Here is an 18,067-nt window from a genome sequence, read left to right on the forward strand (position 1 = left end):
CCTGGACTGGAAACAGTGGAAAGGGGTTATTTGTGGAGGGAGGATGACCCTCTAGAGATTGACACATTCAAGACTCATAAATAATGATGATTATTGCCCTACTCGCCCGTTGCCGGCCTTCTTCGCACTCGCTTCTCGTCGCTGGCACTCGTTTCTGTTGTGGGACCATCTCGTCCATTTCATTCGCAGGGTATGCCCCTTGTCTGTCTTCGTTCTCGCTTCTCGCTGGTTTTTTTTTTTGCTCCGTTACGCTGGCACTCGTTTCTGTTATGGGGCCATCTCGTCCATTTCACTCGCCTTTTTTTTTCAAGCCCTGCTGTCTGCCGTTCAATCTTTTGGCTTTTTGTTTTGTCAATGGCCAAAACCACACCCCCCTCCCCGCCCCTTTCACCCCCCCACCCCTTCAGGTGTGTGTAACGGCGATTTCGATGGATTTCGTTGCGTTTTTCATTTTGTGGGGCTTTTCATTTCGTCGCCTTTTGTGGGTTGCCCACTCGTTGTCCCCCCCCCTCTCTTTGGCAGAGCGATTTTGCTCAGTTTCTTGGTGAAAATTAAATTAAATCCGTTGCGATATTCGGCCACGCCTTGCCGCTGCCTGCCACCCAAGAAGAGTGTCGTCTGCCACTCATTAAAGCCCCACTTTAGCCCCCCCCCCAAAAAAAAAAAGGAAAAAAGCAGCGGGGGAGCGAGTGGCACCACTTTATATTGTACAAATCAATTGCCACGCCCCGCATGCGGCAAGTGCCACGCCCAAGCCATTTCCGATATATATCCTTGGCCCCCCCACCCCCACCCCCACCCAACCCCAACCCCAAAAATATCTCCTTGGCAATCAGAAATCAAAAAATAAATATTAGAAAAAAGGAAGAAAAAAATATGCAAAAAAATGTGTGCCTGTGTGTGCCTGTGTGTGTGTGGGGGGGGCGTTGGGGCATGGCCTGGCTCCTGCTGTCTGAAAAAAAAGCAAATCAATCAAAGAAAATGTTTAATATTTTTCGCTATGCGCTTCACAGGACTCGCAGGAGGCGGCGTTGACACAAAACGAGAATGAAACTGAAGCTGAAGGCAGGCCCCCCATCCACCCATCCCCCAGGAGGGGGGCTAGGGGGGACTCCACAATTGTCTGCCTTTGTGTCAGCTGTCAATTTTTGTTGTTGCTGTTGTGTGTCGAACGATGACTTAGCTGGCAGGGCAACACATCCCTCGGATACGGGACGCAGGAGTTTACACAGAAAAACGTAAACATTATCCGCCGTGCCTCGCCGCTCGCCTGTCCCTCCTTCGAGTACAGTCATCGACAAAAGGCAAAAGGAAACTGGGGCTAATGATCTCAAATGTGCTTACCCCTTGGCCTCCCTAGGACCCCCCTTTGGGCCCCCACTTGTGTCCTGCAACAAGAATCACAAATAATAATAAGAATGATAATAATATTGGAAAATAAATTGCTCTCTCTCTCTCGCTCTCTCTCTCTCTCTCTCTTTGTGGCAATTACAGAAAGGAAGTCTGTGTTGTGTGTGTGTGTGTGTGCGTGCCAGTGCTGCCAGGTGACATATGCAGCAGAGTTGCCACCCACCCTCTGTACTGTTCTGCTTCATCGTTTATCTTCGTCAATGCTTTTTGATTTACGTGCTCTCGGTGATTGCCAACCTCCCCCCCCCGCTTCGCCATACCCGAGCATGCCTGGCAACCCTACCGCTTGCGCTGAGACAACCCTGCCCGGCCCTGCCTGTGCCGCTAATGTGCCAGGTCAAAGGGCAACAATTTCCTTAAAAAAAAATAGTATATATATATTAAAATAAGAGTAGGAAAAGGCTGTATGGCACTGGGGGTTACCCTGTAATCAAAAAAAAATATGGCATCCCTGGCACTCCGATAGTTCTGCGGCCCCAAGTGGCCCGGAGAAACCATCATACCCCCCCCCACCATACGGCACATGCCCCATGCCACATGCCACATGCCACAACGGTGGCACTGGCAGAGGGTGTCCCACAAAAACAGCGAAATTGCGTTACGTGCTGGGCTCCCAGAGAGAGCGAGGGACACGTGGATGTGAGGCCCAAAAAGGATGCCCTGCTTATTATTATTTCATTTTTGCCCCCCCCCCCCTTGCCAAGCGGCAATTTCATTCAATTTCGCTTAAAAAATTTCCAACGCCAGCGGCAATTGAAGAAGGACGACGACGACCGATAAGAACCACCTGCAGGACTCGATTACCATTGCCACTCCCCTTTTAGGATCTTGGACTTATGAAAATCTGTCGATGGAGCGTGTCCTGGCGTGTCCTGCGAGTGTCATTAGCGTTCAGAGGGCCATAAATTACAGCAGTAGGACCTCCATTTGATGGCCTTCTTATGCTAATTCCACATTTGTTTGTGGCGAAAGGGGGGGGGGGGAGTGGTGGGGGAAACTCTTTTCTTTTATGAAAAATTCATGCGACTTCCAATCGCTCACCGAGGCTCCTCGACAGACAAATTTTTCCATCTGCCATGGAAATAAATAATTCAAAATGCAAAAAACGCTGCCGCAAACGAGTGATTTAAAGCAAATACAAAATACAAATATTATACGGGATATGCAGTGCGATACGATGCCATATGGCAGGACTAGAGCCTGCCTCCCGCCTCCTGCCTCCTGCCTCCTGCCTCCCGCCTCCTGCCTCCCGCCTCCTGCCTCCTGCCTCCTGCCTCCTGCCTCCTGCCTCCTGCCTCCCGCCTCCCGCCTCCTGCCTCCTGCCTCCTGCCTCCTGCCTCCCGCCTCCCGCCTCCTGCCTCCCGCCTCCTGCCCCCCGCCTCCTGCCTCCTGCCTCCCGCCTCCTGCCTCCTGCCTCCTGCCTCCTGCCTCCCACCTCCTGCCTCCTGCCTCCTGCCTCCCGCCTCCTGCCGCTGGCTCTTTGCATATTTATTGGACATTTGCCCCCAGAGACAGAGCGAAAAGAGTGTATTTTCTTTGTTTTTTGATTAGCATACTCGCTGCCAAAAAAATCTACAGGATATAAAGGGAAGGGCCAAAGATTTTTGCCCCAAACAAACAAGGGACCAGGAGGTCCTCCACCGCCCACCGCCCCCTCATGTGACTAGTTTTTGTGGCTTAGAGGAAAACCCTTTTCTAATTTACTTACACTTGAGGAGTTTTCCTTCTGCTTCATTAGTGACAACGCCAGAGCGGCAGAGGGGCAGAGGGGCGGAGGGGCAGAGGCAACGAGCCGAAAGGCAAACAAAAACAAAATTCCCAGCCACCGAAGGCAATAATCAACTTAAAGACCGAGGCCAGTACAGTGGACACTCGCCACAAGGGGACAAAGGACAGGCCACAGGCCTAGGCCCTAGATCCTCACGTATATCCTGCGAAAAGAGAGTGAAATGTCGGCAAATGCAAGCGACACGTGGCATGGCATGGAGGGGTCTGGGGTGGGGGTCAACAACTGTCATAAATCATAAATTACACGACAATTCTGTCAGCGACATTTGTACATCACAGAGAAAGAGAGAAAGAGAGAGGGAGAGGGGGAGAGAGACGGAAAGCAGAGCTTCAGGAGCTCCTCCTGCGGCTCCTTCGGCCTCAAAGGCCATGTTGTCATAAAGCATTTACACAACGAACAAAAATTGTATAAACATAAATTGCTGCCTGCCTGGAAACTAAAAACCGTCCAAAAAACAAGCCACAACCCCAAGCCCACTCCCCCCCCCTCTCTCTCCACCCCTCTGAAGAACAACAATGAAAGAGGGTGGTTGGGCAGGGGGGGGAGGAGCAAATGAAAACTGTCATAAAAGTTGAGCACAGCGTTGGGGGCATTTGTTGCATTTGCCACACCCCCACCAGAGAGGGGGAGGGAGGGGGAGGGAGGGGGAGAGAGGGAGTGGGAGTGGGGGGTGGGTGGGGTAGAGCTGGGATCAGGTGGCGACTGGCGACTCCTTGCAGGTGATTTCCGTTTGTCGCCCAAAGACATTTGCTTTCTTTCTTTCTCTCTTTCTCTCTCTTTTAGTCTTCTTTTTGTTTGTGTAAACTTTTGTCCTGGCAAATCCACTACCCACTGAGATCTTGGCTAATATAAGGGGGGAGGGGGGGCCCGACTTTGACTTAAGCGAAACACGTACGCCTCCCCCTCCAGTCGCCCACCAGTCCCCCACCCACCAACACCCACGACATGAGGCAAGGTCGCAGAGTGGTCTCCGGCTCGTTGTCATTCCGATAGAGTGCCAGGACCTCGTCCTGTGCGTCCTGTGCTTACACTTGATAGGCTTCACGTGGAACGTGTTCGTGTCTGTGTCCGTGTCTGTGTCTGTGTCCGTGTCTGTGTCCTTGTCGACGACAACCGACAATTGCCAGGGCACAAGTTTTCAAGAACAACATACCAGTGGACAGGACATAGACAGGAGGCCAGGAGCCGGCACCCAATACCCACAGGAGGCGGTGGAGGCGAGATGGTACCATGTTAAGCAGTGCACTGTACCTCCTGGCATCCAGCGACGAGTCCTGCGGAGAGTCTCGGCAAAAACATTAGAGGCGAAAGTTTGCTCTTAACGAAGCGTTCAAGTGGAATAAGTGGAACAAATGCCAAAGCGAGAGCCCGCCCCGCCCAGCTGAAGGCGACGCACCACCCAACCACCTGGGGAGAGGACCTCCGCTGCCACCCAGCCAGGAGACAGGACCTGTGCCTCCTCTCGATATAATCAGCATCGTTGTGCAGACAAAAAGAAACCCCCCCACCCCCTGGTTGCAGCGCAGGGGAGGGGGGGGGGAGGGAGGCAACAATAGGGATTCTCAAAAGTCCCAAAGGGAGGGACAAGGGGGCACAAGGACGATACCTATTGATGTTTTTTTTTTGCTTTCTTTATCCCGAAAGTTGATTGTAAAATAATTGAACAACAGGCTGAAGAAAATGCCTGCGGGGCAAGGGGGGGATGGGGGAGTGGGCGCAGTGAAAGGCGTGGCCTTTGTTTAGGGAAACAAGTGGAGGCCACTCCCTCCGCTCCACCCCCTCGCAAGTTATTTGAGCAGATAATTTCGATGGAAAGCGAGTGAGGGAGAGTGAGGGAGGAAACTGCTTTTGTCGCGCTCTCTAATGGCTCTTGAACGTTTTGTACAAGTTAAGTGGTTATTTGAAACGGGTACGAAACGGTTAAGGAACGGTAAAGAAACGGTTAAGGAATGGTCGATTGAAACGATTGAGAAACGACAGAGAAACGGTTAAGAAACGGTCGAGGAATGGTTAAGAAACGGTTGAGGAAGAACGGTTAAGGAACAATTAAGAAACGGTTGAGAAACTGTAAAGAAACGGTCAAGAAACGGTTGTGAAAGGAACGGTAAAGGAAAGATTGAGAAACGGTTGATAAACGGATATGGAACGGTTTAGAAACGGTCGAGAAACGGCTAAGAAACGGGTAAGAAACGGTTGAGAAACGTTCGATAAATGGTTAAGAAACGGTAGAGAAAGGAACGGTAAGGGAAAGATTGAGAGACGATTGAGAAAGTATCAGAAACGGCTGAGAAACGGTAGAGAAAGAAACGGTTAAGAAACGATTGATAAACGGTTGAGAAACGATTAAGGGACGTTTGAGAAACGGGTAAGGAATGGTCGAGAAACGGTAGAGAAACAATTGAGAAAGAATGGTTAAGGAACGATTAAGAAACGGTTGAGAAACTGTGAAGAAACGATCAAGAAACGGTCCAGAAACGGTTGAGAAAGGAACCGTAAGGGAAAGATTGAGAAACGGTTGATAAATGGCAGAGAATCGGTTAAGAAACGGTTAAGAAATGCTTAAGAAACGGTTGAGAAAGGAACGGTTAAGAAACGGTCGAAAAAGGAACGGTTAAGAAACGGTGGAGGAAGGAACGGTAAGGGAAAGATTGAGCAACGATTGAGAAATGGTGAATAAACGGTCAAGGAACGGTTAAGGAACGGCTAAAATTCGGTTGAGAATCGTTTATAGAACTCTTTTCCGAGGATTATGGTGTTTTCAGAAATGATAAATTTCTAGAAATGTAAGGAAAAATAACCCCAAAATATTTCTAGAGGCTATATAAGACTCTCAAAGGCAATATTCTAACATATTCCAAATATTTACAGATAATCACTAAGAGAATGAGAATATTTCACGACCAGTGTTTGAAAAGTAGACCCACTGACCCACCCTATAGTTATAGAACACTATAATTGCAGAACAAATGTCATCAAAGTACTTACGAATGGGATAAACTAGTCAAATGCCATGGAAAAAACATCAAAATATAACCAAAATATACAAATAGGATTCAATATTTGTGAAATATTGTAAAATTCCGTAAGGTATTGGCAATCGAATGGCAACCATTGAAGTCCTGCCTTTGGAGTTACCAAGAAAATGGGGCTTAAAATCCCGCAGAGAGAAGCGCTAGCTCTTTGATTAAGGATTATTAGCGGAATCTAATGCCAGAGATAATTCCCCGTTGCAGGACTCTATTCCCAGGCGAAGGACTCGGCGCCGAGCAGTGGTCGCCCCGAGGACATTGTTTGACAAGGCCAATCTTTCAGGCCGCCATGGCAAGACTTTAAAGGGGTGTTGGAAGGGGGGCTGAAAGGGGGTGGCTGAGAGGGGGGCAACTAATGAGCGAACGTGTTCAAGCAAATTGGCCCTAACGGCCATGTGCCCTGCGCCCTGCGCCCTCTGCCCTGTGTCCCACATCCTTTCGGGCTAATCAAAGTCCTGCCGCAAAGTTTCTGCCCCCTCCTCCGGGAAGGGAAGGAAAGGGAAGGGAAGGACATTTATTGACCAAATTAAAAGATGCATAACAAAAGCTTTGTCATGCTGATGTCGGATGATATTCTGTCCCTTGGGGCATAAATCATACGAACCATCAGACGCCCCATAAAATATCGCATATAGTGGAAAACTTTTCCCAAAAAGCCAAAAAGAAAAGAAAAACATTCAAAATAAATTAAAAGCAAAGCCAATGAGGGGGTGGAGAGTGGGTGGTGGGGGGTGGGGGATGGACAGCAAAACTTTTAATCTTAAATCAAGCGAAAGGACGACGACAAATGTTCGACACAAGGCACAAGTCCTGTGCTCGTCTTTTGTCAAATATTTACCCAATAAATTCCCATTAAAACTAACAATTGGTTGACTTTTGAGCTTAAATGAGAGACCAGCTCTCTCTTAGGGGGGAGTGGGGGCCCTCCTCCCCTCACCCTAGACCCATCGCAGGGCGAAAGAAAAGCATTTCAGGGGCACGATCGGTTTTATTCGATTTTATGCAATTTTTCTACGAATCTCAAGGCGGTTTGTGGTTTGTTTGTTTTTGTTTGTTTTTTTTTTGTTTGTTGTTTGTTGTCTTTGTTGTTTGTTTGTTGTTGTTTGTTGTGTCGTGCCATTACATTTTTTTAAAGTAGTTCTTGGGCAGATGAAACTCGTCCTCCCATTCCTCTTGCTCCTCCTTCGTTGGCTCGTCCTCCTCCTCCTGCAGCTCCTTCGACCACATCTCGTTCTCATAGTCAAAGCCCATCTCAGAGTCCGAATCGGAAGCGGGCACGGGCGGGGGATTGTTCCACGGCGGCGGCATCATCTTGAAATATCTCTATGTACTCGGCACTGCGACAGAGTCCATACACAAGAAATGAATACGGAATTTTGATTAGTAATCCAAAGGTACCATGCATTTTTTTTTTTTTATTTTTATTTTTTTTTTTTTTTTTTTTTTTTACCTTTTTTTTACAAAATGTACTCGATTTGGGTACTGAATTTTTCCGGTCTATACGATGTTGCCTCGTTAGAACTCTCGACTGTAATGAGCAATGATTTGCTTTTTGGGGGCTAAGGAATGTCAGCCTCGAATGAGGGTTTTCGCCCCGAGTGCTTGATGCCGTTTTGAAATCAATGAAAATCCAAAGCGTCGTAGAGGGGGTAGGGGGGGGTAGGGGGGGTATTGTTGTGCATAAATTTGATTGCATTTTGATTTCATTTTGAACTTCTTATTCGCAAAAATTTCAAATGCAATGCAATTTACGATGCTCCAAAAGATGATTTCCGTTGCACACAAATTGGGGAGACAAGTCTCTGCCTCTCTCCCTCTCTTACTCTCCCCCTGCCCTCCCTCTCTCTGTTTCACTCTGCAATTATATTTCGATATTCGCGCTCGAAAATCCAAACATCCTTTGGCCCCGCCGGCTTTTTTGGCATCCACTGGCATCGCTGGCTCCCCCCCCCGTTTTTCCATGCCAAAACAGGCGTGCCCGGAAGTGGGCGGCTGCGCCAGAAATGAGCAAAAATTATGAGTGCAGAATTTTCTAATTTAATGTGATTATTATTATTATATGCATTTTGCAGTCCTGTTTATTTCGAGAATTTCTTGGCTCAAAAGCCCCCGAAAATGTCATTAGTGGAAGCCAAACGGTTAGGGGCGTGGGGGGGGGAGGCGCACACAAACAGGATATAAATTAAAGAGATTTTTTGATAAAAAAAAGACTATATATGGGGTACATTTTATGGGATAAGAGCAAAGTTCAAAGGTCGAAAAATTCCCAAAAAATAATATAAATAAAGGAAAAACTAAGACAGGTCTGGGATAAAGCCAGGCTATGGCCTAAGAAAGGCCTATCCCTTGCCTATCCCTTTCTTACGTAAAGGACCGTGTGTTTTGTTGCTGGATTTGTGGGACCGAAAACCAAGTCTTTTTATGGCGGGAGACGACATCGATAGACCATCCTTGAAGCTGCTCTTTTGTCTTTCCCTTGCACTCAGTTGGGACTTGTGCAAGTCTCTCTCTCTCGCTCAAAGAAAATTCGCGCTTGTCAGCCATAAAGGTGTTTGCTCGAACTCCAAGCCAAATCCTCCAAGGGGAGGTCATAGGACACTGATTGGCACTTCATGCGATGCGATTCTCTCAGCGGGGGGAGGACCAGTCGAATGGCAGCTCCCCAATCAGCAACCACTCACGTGCAGCTGCAGCTGTGTGGCAGTGGCATGTGGCATGTGGCATGGTAACAATGGCAACAATAAACTGAGCAAACAACTTCTTCGGGGGCGCACAAACATCTCGGTTCTTGTCTAAAGACTCGAAAGGAAAGTAAAAGGAAAATTATAAAGCGAGACAGAGAGGGGGAGGGGGAGTGGGGGAGAGGGAGGTACATCCCATACATATTCAACAGCAAGGACATCACATAATTTGCCCCTGCCTCCCTCCCTGCCACACGAGCATCGTGCCACCCGGGCCGTCCGTGGAATATCAAGCAACTAAAAAGTTTCACGCAGCGCAAACTTTAAGCTGCAGGAACCGCCACACCTCGCTCCATAACATAAGCCAGGCCCCATGCCACATGCCACATGCCCCCAAAAAAAAACTGTCGCCAGAGCAAAGAAAAACAAGAGACGGCAAAAACAGACTCGAAACCGTGGGATTTCCCATAGTTAAAGGGAATGGAAGGGACTTCCATGCCCCGCCAAATATGATATTTAAGCCTTAGCGAATGCCTCATGTCCTTGGCCTATGGCCGCGATGAAGCCTCGTTTTATGCACTTGTCACCGCGACTTTGGGGGACACATGCCGCCCACGGATCCCTTATCGGCAGGACGAGGAAGAGTCCAAGCGGTGACTTTATCGGTGGCCCCTTGCCCCATCTCTCTAGCTTTTTGTGTTTTTGCCCCTGTAATGCGATTTTCATTTCTGCCGTGTTCCATTCCGCGTTCCACCCGTTGACTGGCATTTTGCCATTCAGCAGGGCTCGGGGCGAATGGCCACGCTCGAAATACAAAGGTAAATATCCCGAATATTTGGACGAACAACCACAGCATTGGGGGCACCCGCGAAAGTGCTGAATCCCTGCTGAAGTTCATCTTTTTTTTTTTGAGGACTACCCATAGCTGCAATCCAATGTTCATTAGCCGCGGATCCCCCCGAATTATTTTGTGTCTCTGGCACGTCCTTCTGCAACTGGCACACACATAGATCCTGGGGGGGGGGATTTCCTTTGCCAAATGATTTGGCCGAATGCCAGCGACAAACAGCAGCAGGAAGGACTGCAAAAATGCGCAATTTGCAATTGGAATATCTGCCATATACATGGATTTATATATACATATATATATATATCCATTTATGTACACATGTATGCTGTCTCTCTCTCTCTGGGTTTTTGGCACTCCGCCGCATAAAATCAAAATTAATTTGCTAATAATGTTGTCGTAATTATCTAATTGTCCCCCCCAAAAAATCGCCGAGCATATAAAGTTTCCGCTGCGTGATAATTACAGGACCTCCAGCCACCAATTATCACAGAAAATTGACAATCGACATCGAGGCTGAGACTCGAATGATTGGGCAAATCGATGGCCCACTCTTGGCGGGCTTTGGCCATCCTTTGGTAACCGAAAAAAAGCGTCACCTTTGTTGCGAAAAAATCCACCATGTAACCGGCAAAATCCAGCGATTTTTTGGGCCTCTTCTAGCCAGGGCTTTGGGGGGCGCTCGCGCAATTATGGCCACCATTTAAGAGGCTCACGAGCTCCTCGGACCACGGGGACCACAGGCCGTAAAGCTCAAAGAGCAGAGGGGCAGGGACCTGGAACCTGGGGCAGGGGTCTTTGCATGTCCTCAATGTGGGCACAAAGGAGGATAAAGTGCGGCCTTTGGACGCACATTCGATTTCAATTTGGCATTTAAATTGTTTGTCCTGTCTGTGCAGCAATTAAGAGACGGACACACGGCCTAAGCGCGCAATTAAAAGTCAGCAGGACACCAGCCGAGGACCCTCCGACACAGTCACTAAGTGCGCTCTTACCCTCTGTTTGCAGGTCTCCTGGGTGCGACATCGGGACATCCATCTGCTGACTGTCGGCCGCTATACGTACACGTCGGATCAGCGTTTCGAGGCCCAGCACTCGCCGCACGCCGAGGACTGGTCCCTGCGTATACGCTATGCCCAGCGCAAGGACTCGGGCATCTACGAGTGCCAGATCTCGACAACGCCACCCATCGGACATGCTGTCTATCTGAATATTGTGGGTGAGTAATCGAAATAATCGCTCCATGATTTCGCGCAGTGTGATCTCAAGAGTGGCGCCATTACCCAACACTGGCTCTGTCCCTCTCCTTTCCTTTGGCCCTCCTCCAAGGGGGGGTGCTACGTGTGAGTGATTTGCCAACTACTTTGATGTTTACACTGATATCCAATCTGGCAGCAACAGCATCCACATTGCTGTCCATTCGAAGCTTCGTTGGCAACACCAAATGTTGACCACTTGATGGGGGTATCCATTTCCGGTCTCTTCTCTTTCGCCCTGTGTGTCGCCGCACATGTTTCGTGTCGCCGTCGCCGTCGCCATTTTATGGCAGCGTTTTTGCCGCTTTTGATGATTCCCCTGGGCACCATTTGCACTTTATGGCCGACTCCTTGGCCCAGCCGACACACCGATGCGCAACGTAGGTAGCGCCGCCCCCTGCCACGGCCCATAAATCACAACTTATGCTGGAGAGAGACTCCGGGCCGGGCATTTCCCCCCCGAGAAAAAAAGCCACAAAACTAATGACACCGCCACAGAGAGCATCAGCTGGTGCTGCTTGCGAGTATCTCACGGATACTCGTAGTTATGGATGCCAAAAAGCTGAAGTTTTGATGACCACAACAAAAGTATCTAGTATCTGCAGTGGAAATTCCTTTCAATGTGTTGCCTTCTGTTAATTTGTCTTCATTTTGAAATCTCTTTCATTTTTCCCCCCCAAAGACATAATTTGTTTTATTAATTTCTGTTTTTTTTTGGGTTTTCCATCCACTTTCCCTCTCACTAGCCCCCAACGAGAAAACACAAACAAATGTGAGAGAATAAATAATGCAAATTTGTTTATTTTTCACACTGTCACAATATTTGAATAGTAATCAAAGCAGAGAGAGGAGACACGCCTGAAAGAGAGACGCCCTAGGACACGGAGAGCAGCCCCCAGCCCCCAGCTGGGAGGTGCGAGGACTTGCAGGGAGTCCCTCGCACAAGGGACACTGCTTGCCAGGACCAAGGGGTGTGTGTGTGTGTGGATTCGGCAGACTATAAACATAAACCAAAACCATTATTATAATGTCAACACAAACACACACATAATTCCACTTTCAACACTTTTGCACAAGGATAAAGATATAGAAAGAGGGCTAGGTGTGGGCCCAGGGATCGGTGGCAGGATCGAGGGGGGGGGGGGGGGGGTGTGGTTAGGGCGTGGCCGTGGCTGTGGGCATGGAAATCACGCACAACACACATTTGCGGTTACAGGAAGCGCCGCGCACACCCAAAGCGTGTCCTTGTTATATGCCAAATGCCAGCAAATAAAGTGTGTGGCATTCGTGACGAAAGTAAGGCCAAGGATGCGTCAGTTACTAGCATTTGTCAAATGGCGACGATGGTTAGCTATTTCCATTTGAAGCGATGGCAGGATATCGATGGAAGCCCCCCCCCCCCCTCCATCCCTGGTGGTGGTTTTCTGTTGAGAAATCGCTGGGTTATTGGTTTTCGTTGAAGGACATCCGACGATATGCTGAAAGTCAAGGGACTAAGGGAAGGAAAAGGGACTAATAATAGTGACACGATACGAGTATCTAATAAATATGCGGACAGGGAAATGGATGGATGGATGACAGCCCCCTCTCTCTCGCACTCTCAGGGCCATCAATTGGAGAGTTTTCTTTGGATATTTTTAGGGCTATTGTACCTATATTATCTGTAGCTGTATCTATGGGAATTCACCTCGTAAAGTTGATCTTGCAAATAACCAGCCCTGTCTCGGCCTCCAACGTTTCTCCTGGAAAGAGAGAGATATTTGCCTTCTTTCTGTCTGACTTTTCCGCGGCATTCCCTGCTGCTATTTTCGGCCTTTGTTTTGGGCTGAAATTTAAACAGATTCCCCTTTTTAGAGACTTAATTTATTGATCCACAAATTCCTGTTTCCATGCCCCCCCGTTCCCCTGTTTCGGGCGCCACGTTTATCCCCTGATTTCGGGGACCAAAAGCGGCTTTAAAAACAAAGCCAAAGCCTCCGGACTCCCAAAGCGGGTCTCATGGAAAAATTGCGGGTCATTCGAAGGGAGTGGGCACTCGTGTGTGTGTGGGCATGCGGGGCGTGGCAGTGGTTGTGTGGGCTCAAAGGGGCGTGGTCGTGCCCCCCCCCCCCTTCTGTGTATGATGATGCGTTTGGGTTAATATTAAACAAATATTACGCATACGACACGAGGGACCGACCACCAGATGGAAAATCATCAAAAGCGCCTCTCATTGTGGCTGTATCTGTGTATCTGTATGTGTGTATCTGTGAGAGGGGGGGGGGTCCATGTGCGTGGCTTTCGGATGCGTGTGGCGCCTGGAAGTATGCAGTAGGTTTATTATTTATGCCATTCATGCGGTGATTCTCTCTCGCATACGAATAATTGGAGAAGGAGTTACCCCATGCCGCATGCCGCATGCCACATGCCCCATGCCCCACTCTGTGGCACATTCCCACGAGGAATTTATGACCTTTTTACTTTTAATTTGGCCCAAAATGGAGATGCAGATAGAGAGATAGAAATGCGATTCACAGACAAAAGTTCGGTCATGCATGAGATGGAGGCCGTTCCTCGGAGGAGTTCCTTGGAGGCCATTTGGAATTTGGATTATCTTTTGGTGATTTTTAGTTTCTCCTTCGCCAATGGGACACTCGTTCGCCCACTTGCGGACTCAATTACTGAACGAACAGTAGGTGGAATCGCAACTCCTCTGCGGTCTGCGTGACCAAAATGCAAAAAGACACGAACAGAGTCATGGGGAAGAGAGAGAGAGAGAGAGAGAGAGAGTGACAGTGTGAGACACTCATTAATCAACGTAATTTCTGGTGGAGAGACTCCAATCTCTGGGTGGAGTATAAACGGTGCTTATGAATGATTCATGACTCCTTTTCGGTTAGTGCTCTCTCTCCCTCTCCCTCTCTCTCTGTCTCTCCCCCTCTCTCTATATTGAATTAGTTTTGCTGCATTTGCTCCGCTGCCTTGCACTTTGATTAATCGCCTTGTCAACATTTGTAGCCTAATTTGCAACTTTTATGCCGGGGCTTTCGAATTTGATTTATGGCCCCCCAAAAAATATTGCCACCCCCCTCCGCCGTCCCGCCCGTACAAATACTTTGTGTGTTGTGTTGGCTGTCACTTAAACTCGTGTAAATCAAACAATAAATTTCAATAAAAACACAAATAAAACCTATCAAATGTCCATGTTTTTTCAGCCCAAACCCCCCGACCCTCCCCCCAACCAATGAAATAAAGATTCTCAAAAGGGGCAACCTTTGGAGCCCGAGAAGGACGCTAACACGCACACGCACGACGTCCACTCACTCACCCTCTCATTCGCTCGCCCACTGGTTATACCGTTTTTCTTTTGTTTTGTTTTGGGTCGAATTTGAATGCTGTGTGTGGGGGGGGGGGGGGGAGCTTGTCGAAGGTGGACAAATCAATGAGAAGGAATTTCAGATTCTGCCCCCCACAGCTGAAGAATCTCCAAGTGCACACAAGTGCTTCCATACCCCACATCAACAAATGTCTATACAGCCGAATATACCCCAAGTCGATGCTCGATACCCCGTTGCTCAGTTCTTGCATTCCTTCATTCTCCTGCAAACCACCGCAAAACCACGCCCCGAGCCTCCCTGCAGAGAGAGCGAGAGGCAAATGTTCGGTCAGCCGACAGATCAGCGGCTGCAGGTAGAAACCCAATGAAAATAGCAACAACAATGCTTCGGGCAGCAGCTCTGTTAACGGCGCTGTTAATGCGCAGGCAAACAGATAAACAGCATCTTTCTCTCTCTCGCTCACTCACGCTCCATTTGTTGGTTGCTTCGACTTGCACATTCGTGTCGGGTTATCAGCAGATCTTGCATTCGGCATTTTGCGAGTGGTAAAGTAGCAAACACTCAAAGCAAAAACAATAATTGTAGGGACGGACTTGGTGGTCCAATATATATGTACATATATATGTATATGCTGCGTCGTATGTATGTAAGTTTGTTTGGCCGATGCAAACGGCTGCTAAAACGCAAATAATGCTCGCCTACCTGCAACGAAACGGTGAGCGCTGTCTGAGATCGGAAGAGAGCAAAAGAGTGCGAGAGCGAGCTTGGACCGTCAGAGAGCAAAAAAAGCGCGAGAATGAGCTTTTAACAGAGAGGCAACAGGCTGTAAGCCACGCAGAGCTGGCGCTCTGGAGTGTTTTGGAAGCTTCTGTGCTTAAGCTCTTCCCTCCCTCTCCTCTGTGTGTATAATCCCCTAATCTTCGTAGAGTATCAAAGTTTCGCCCACTTTAACGAGGTGTGCCTGTGTGTGTGTGTGTGTGTGTGCCTCTGTTGCCGCCATAAAGGTTAACATAATGCTGCCCCTATAACATCACACAATCACCCACTTACTGGGGCAGAGAGAGGTAGAGAGAGAGGCAAAAGGCTTACACGCCCATAAACCTTTATGTTTTTTCAATTGAATTGTCCCGAATGCCAGAGCCAAACAGAAGGTGGAATGGATCCTTGGGCATGGATCCTTTTTGTTTGCTTTTCTTACGGCGGGGAGGTAATAAAATTTGTTGCCGCTTGTCGCCACCATTGTTCTACGAGGCGCGATTTTATGGCCAAAACGTACAGAAAACTTCAAGACGGAACTTTCTCAGGAAAATTATAGTTTTTCGGGGTCGAAACGATGCTCGGAAAATTATGGGGAATTTTTCATCCGCGAGGGGGCGGAGGGTGGAGATATATTTGAAGGCAATTGTCGAACGATTGAATGGAGGAGAGGCATTGTGTCCCTCAGAAGTCAACAAGGCGCAGGACACAATGGGAGGCACGTACACATCGATTCGATTGTTGATTGGTTTAATGGCTTATATATCGCATATATATATATACATCATATATATATATATGTATATATATGCAAAATCCACTTTTGTCCATTGATTGACTTCCAGAATCGAAATTCGGAGACAAAAGGCTGGCAGTTGTACGGGAAAACAGCTTGCAATTGACAGCAAAAGCAGCAGCCTCATGTGGCATGTGGCAGGGCAGGAATCTATCATCAGAAGTCCATTATGGATGCAGCACAATGCATATTATATATGTATATATATGTATGGGGTACGTGCAACAGCAGCAGCAGCACACATTTTGATAATCACCGAGAGATGATGATGCCAGCGGCAGCGCCAGTGGCAGCATTCGTGAATCGATTGTTATGTGATTATGTGTCCTGGATTGAGTCGAGAGAGTGTCAAACAATTTATGCATTTCCCCATTGTTCCCCGCTGGCCAAATCCCTTTATGCCAAAATTTTATCCAAAAAAATATCCCAAATATTCGTTGGAAAAGCCACCCGAAAGATTCCTTTCGTCGTTTGAGTATCATAGAAATAGTAAAACACTCGTTTCTACAACAGAACGACAGCTCACTGTTTACGAGTTAAATAATGGCCGAAAGTACAGCCCCTTTCTGGGAATTGGCGGACGAGACGCCGGAGGAGGACGTGCCCCCCCAGGAGGTGTTGGCGGGGCATCGTGAGCCTTCGAGAGAGACGATGGATTCAATCGCCTACGCACTGGAGCGCACGAAGGCCGACTACGACATGCTGCTGACCATTTCCAAGGAGGCACTGAAGGCGGACATAGATAATCTGGCCGAAAGCATGCTCCATGGCCTGGCCCTGCTGGAGCGCAACGAGGAGCTCAAGCTGGATGTCTACGCCGTTCTCTACTGCCTGATGGAGAAGACGGTTGTGCTCTGCGAGTACGAGCAGCAGACATACCCGTAAATACAGATACACACTCGCCAGAGACACGGAGACACGGAGACACAGAGACACAGAGCCCACAGATCGTAGACCACAAGAACAGGGAATACATATATAAATTCCTACAAAAATGCAAGCTTACTTTGACGTTTATTCCTTCCGTTCCGCGTATTCCTTGATTTTCCTCCCCACATCAGAGATCAAATCTGCCGCAAAATGGGGCACGTAGACAGGAGGGAGGGGGAGGGGGGGCTTGGTTCTAATGGAGATTGAGAGATACGAGATACGAGATACGAGACACGAGGCACTCGTACGAGTGAGTGTTGCACAAGAAAATTGGGCCACCATTTGCCAGTACATAACTTGTGCTAACCTTTGGCACGGGCGCCACCTCCAGTTAGAGAGAGAGGGGGCACATAACCGTTAGCCAAAGTACAGTTACTGCACTTTCAGACACTCACAGATGGAGAATGGGAGAGAGCGAGAGCAGCCAAAAAAGCCATACAAGAAATCCCCCAATTTATGAGCAGAAAGGAGTGGCAGAGATAGAGAGAGACAGAGAGAGAGAGAGTGCCGAGCGGGTATGAGGATTATTATAAAGAGTCTGCCACACAGACTAGAAAATACAGAAAATACCATAAAAAATACCAAATAAACTGTTGGTATTTGATGGATTATGGCGTTAAAAGTGTATCAAAAGCTTCGATCCATTCAGGTGTGGTATTTCGAGGCGGAAAATATTTTCCAATAGTGGCTGCCCAAAAAATACACACAGAGAGAGAGATTTCAATCAATGTCCTTGAACTAATGACACAATTTGCTGCTGAATTTGTATCTTTTTGTATCTCTCTCTCTCTCTGTCTCTTGTATCTCCATATCTTTGGCTGCTCCTCCCCCGCCCCCTACGGGCTCTGCTGTCATTTTGCATTTATTCTGGTTGACTTTCTTGCTATCGTTTTTGTGTGCTTGTATTTTTAGCCTCCGTTGTTCTCTTGGCTTTTTTGCTCCTTCGAAAAAGTCAGAAATTGTTTTACGATGAATAAAGAGAGTAAACAAACGTGTAAATGTCAAATACAAACACACACACACACACACACACACGAATATTCATGGACGGGGGGTGGGAGGGGGCGAATGAGATGTTCCAGGGGGGGGCTGTGTGCTGTGCTTGTTCTTCCCCCTAAGATACGACCCCTGGTTACGCAGCAGGAAAGAAAACAATTTAACGCAACGGTAGATAAACTTTTCTTAAACGAGGACGATTCCGAGTGTCCTTGGCCCCCTTCTCTATAGAGATATACACAATCCTGCTGTCTGTTGTC

The 18,067-nt window shown here is 48.1% G+C and overlaps 1 protein-coding gene across 2 annotated transcripts in view; it reads left to right on the forward strand.

The window, feature by feature from the left end:
• Positions 1-18,067, forward strand: part of dpr8 (defective proboscis extension response 8) — a 64,537-nt gene that overhangs the window by 37,852 nt on the left and 8,618 nt on the right. For both annotated transcript variants that reach the window (XM_033382946.1, XM_033382947.1), the window contains exon 4: positions 10,765-10,975. In XM_033382946.1, the coding sequence (XP_033238837.1) occupies positions 10,765-10,975 (211 nt within the window). The remainder of the gene's footprint in view (positions 1-10,764; positions 10,976-18,067) is intronic.

This window comes from Drosophila pseudoobscura, chromosome X, assembly GCF_009870125.1.
Source record: "Drosophila pseudoobscura strain MV-25-SWS-2005 chromosome X, UCI_Dpse_MV25, whole genome shotgun sequence".
Lineage (NCBI taxonomy): Eukaryota > Metazoa > Arthropoda > Insecta > Diptera > Drosophilidae > Drosophila > Drosophila pseudoobscura.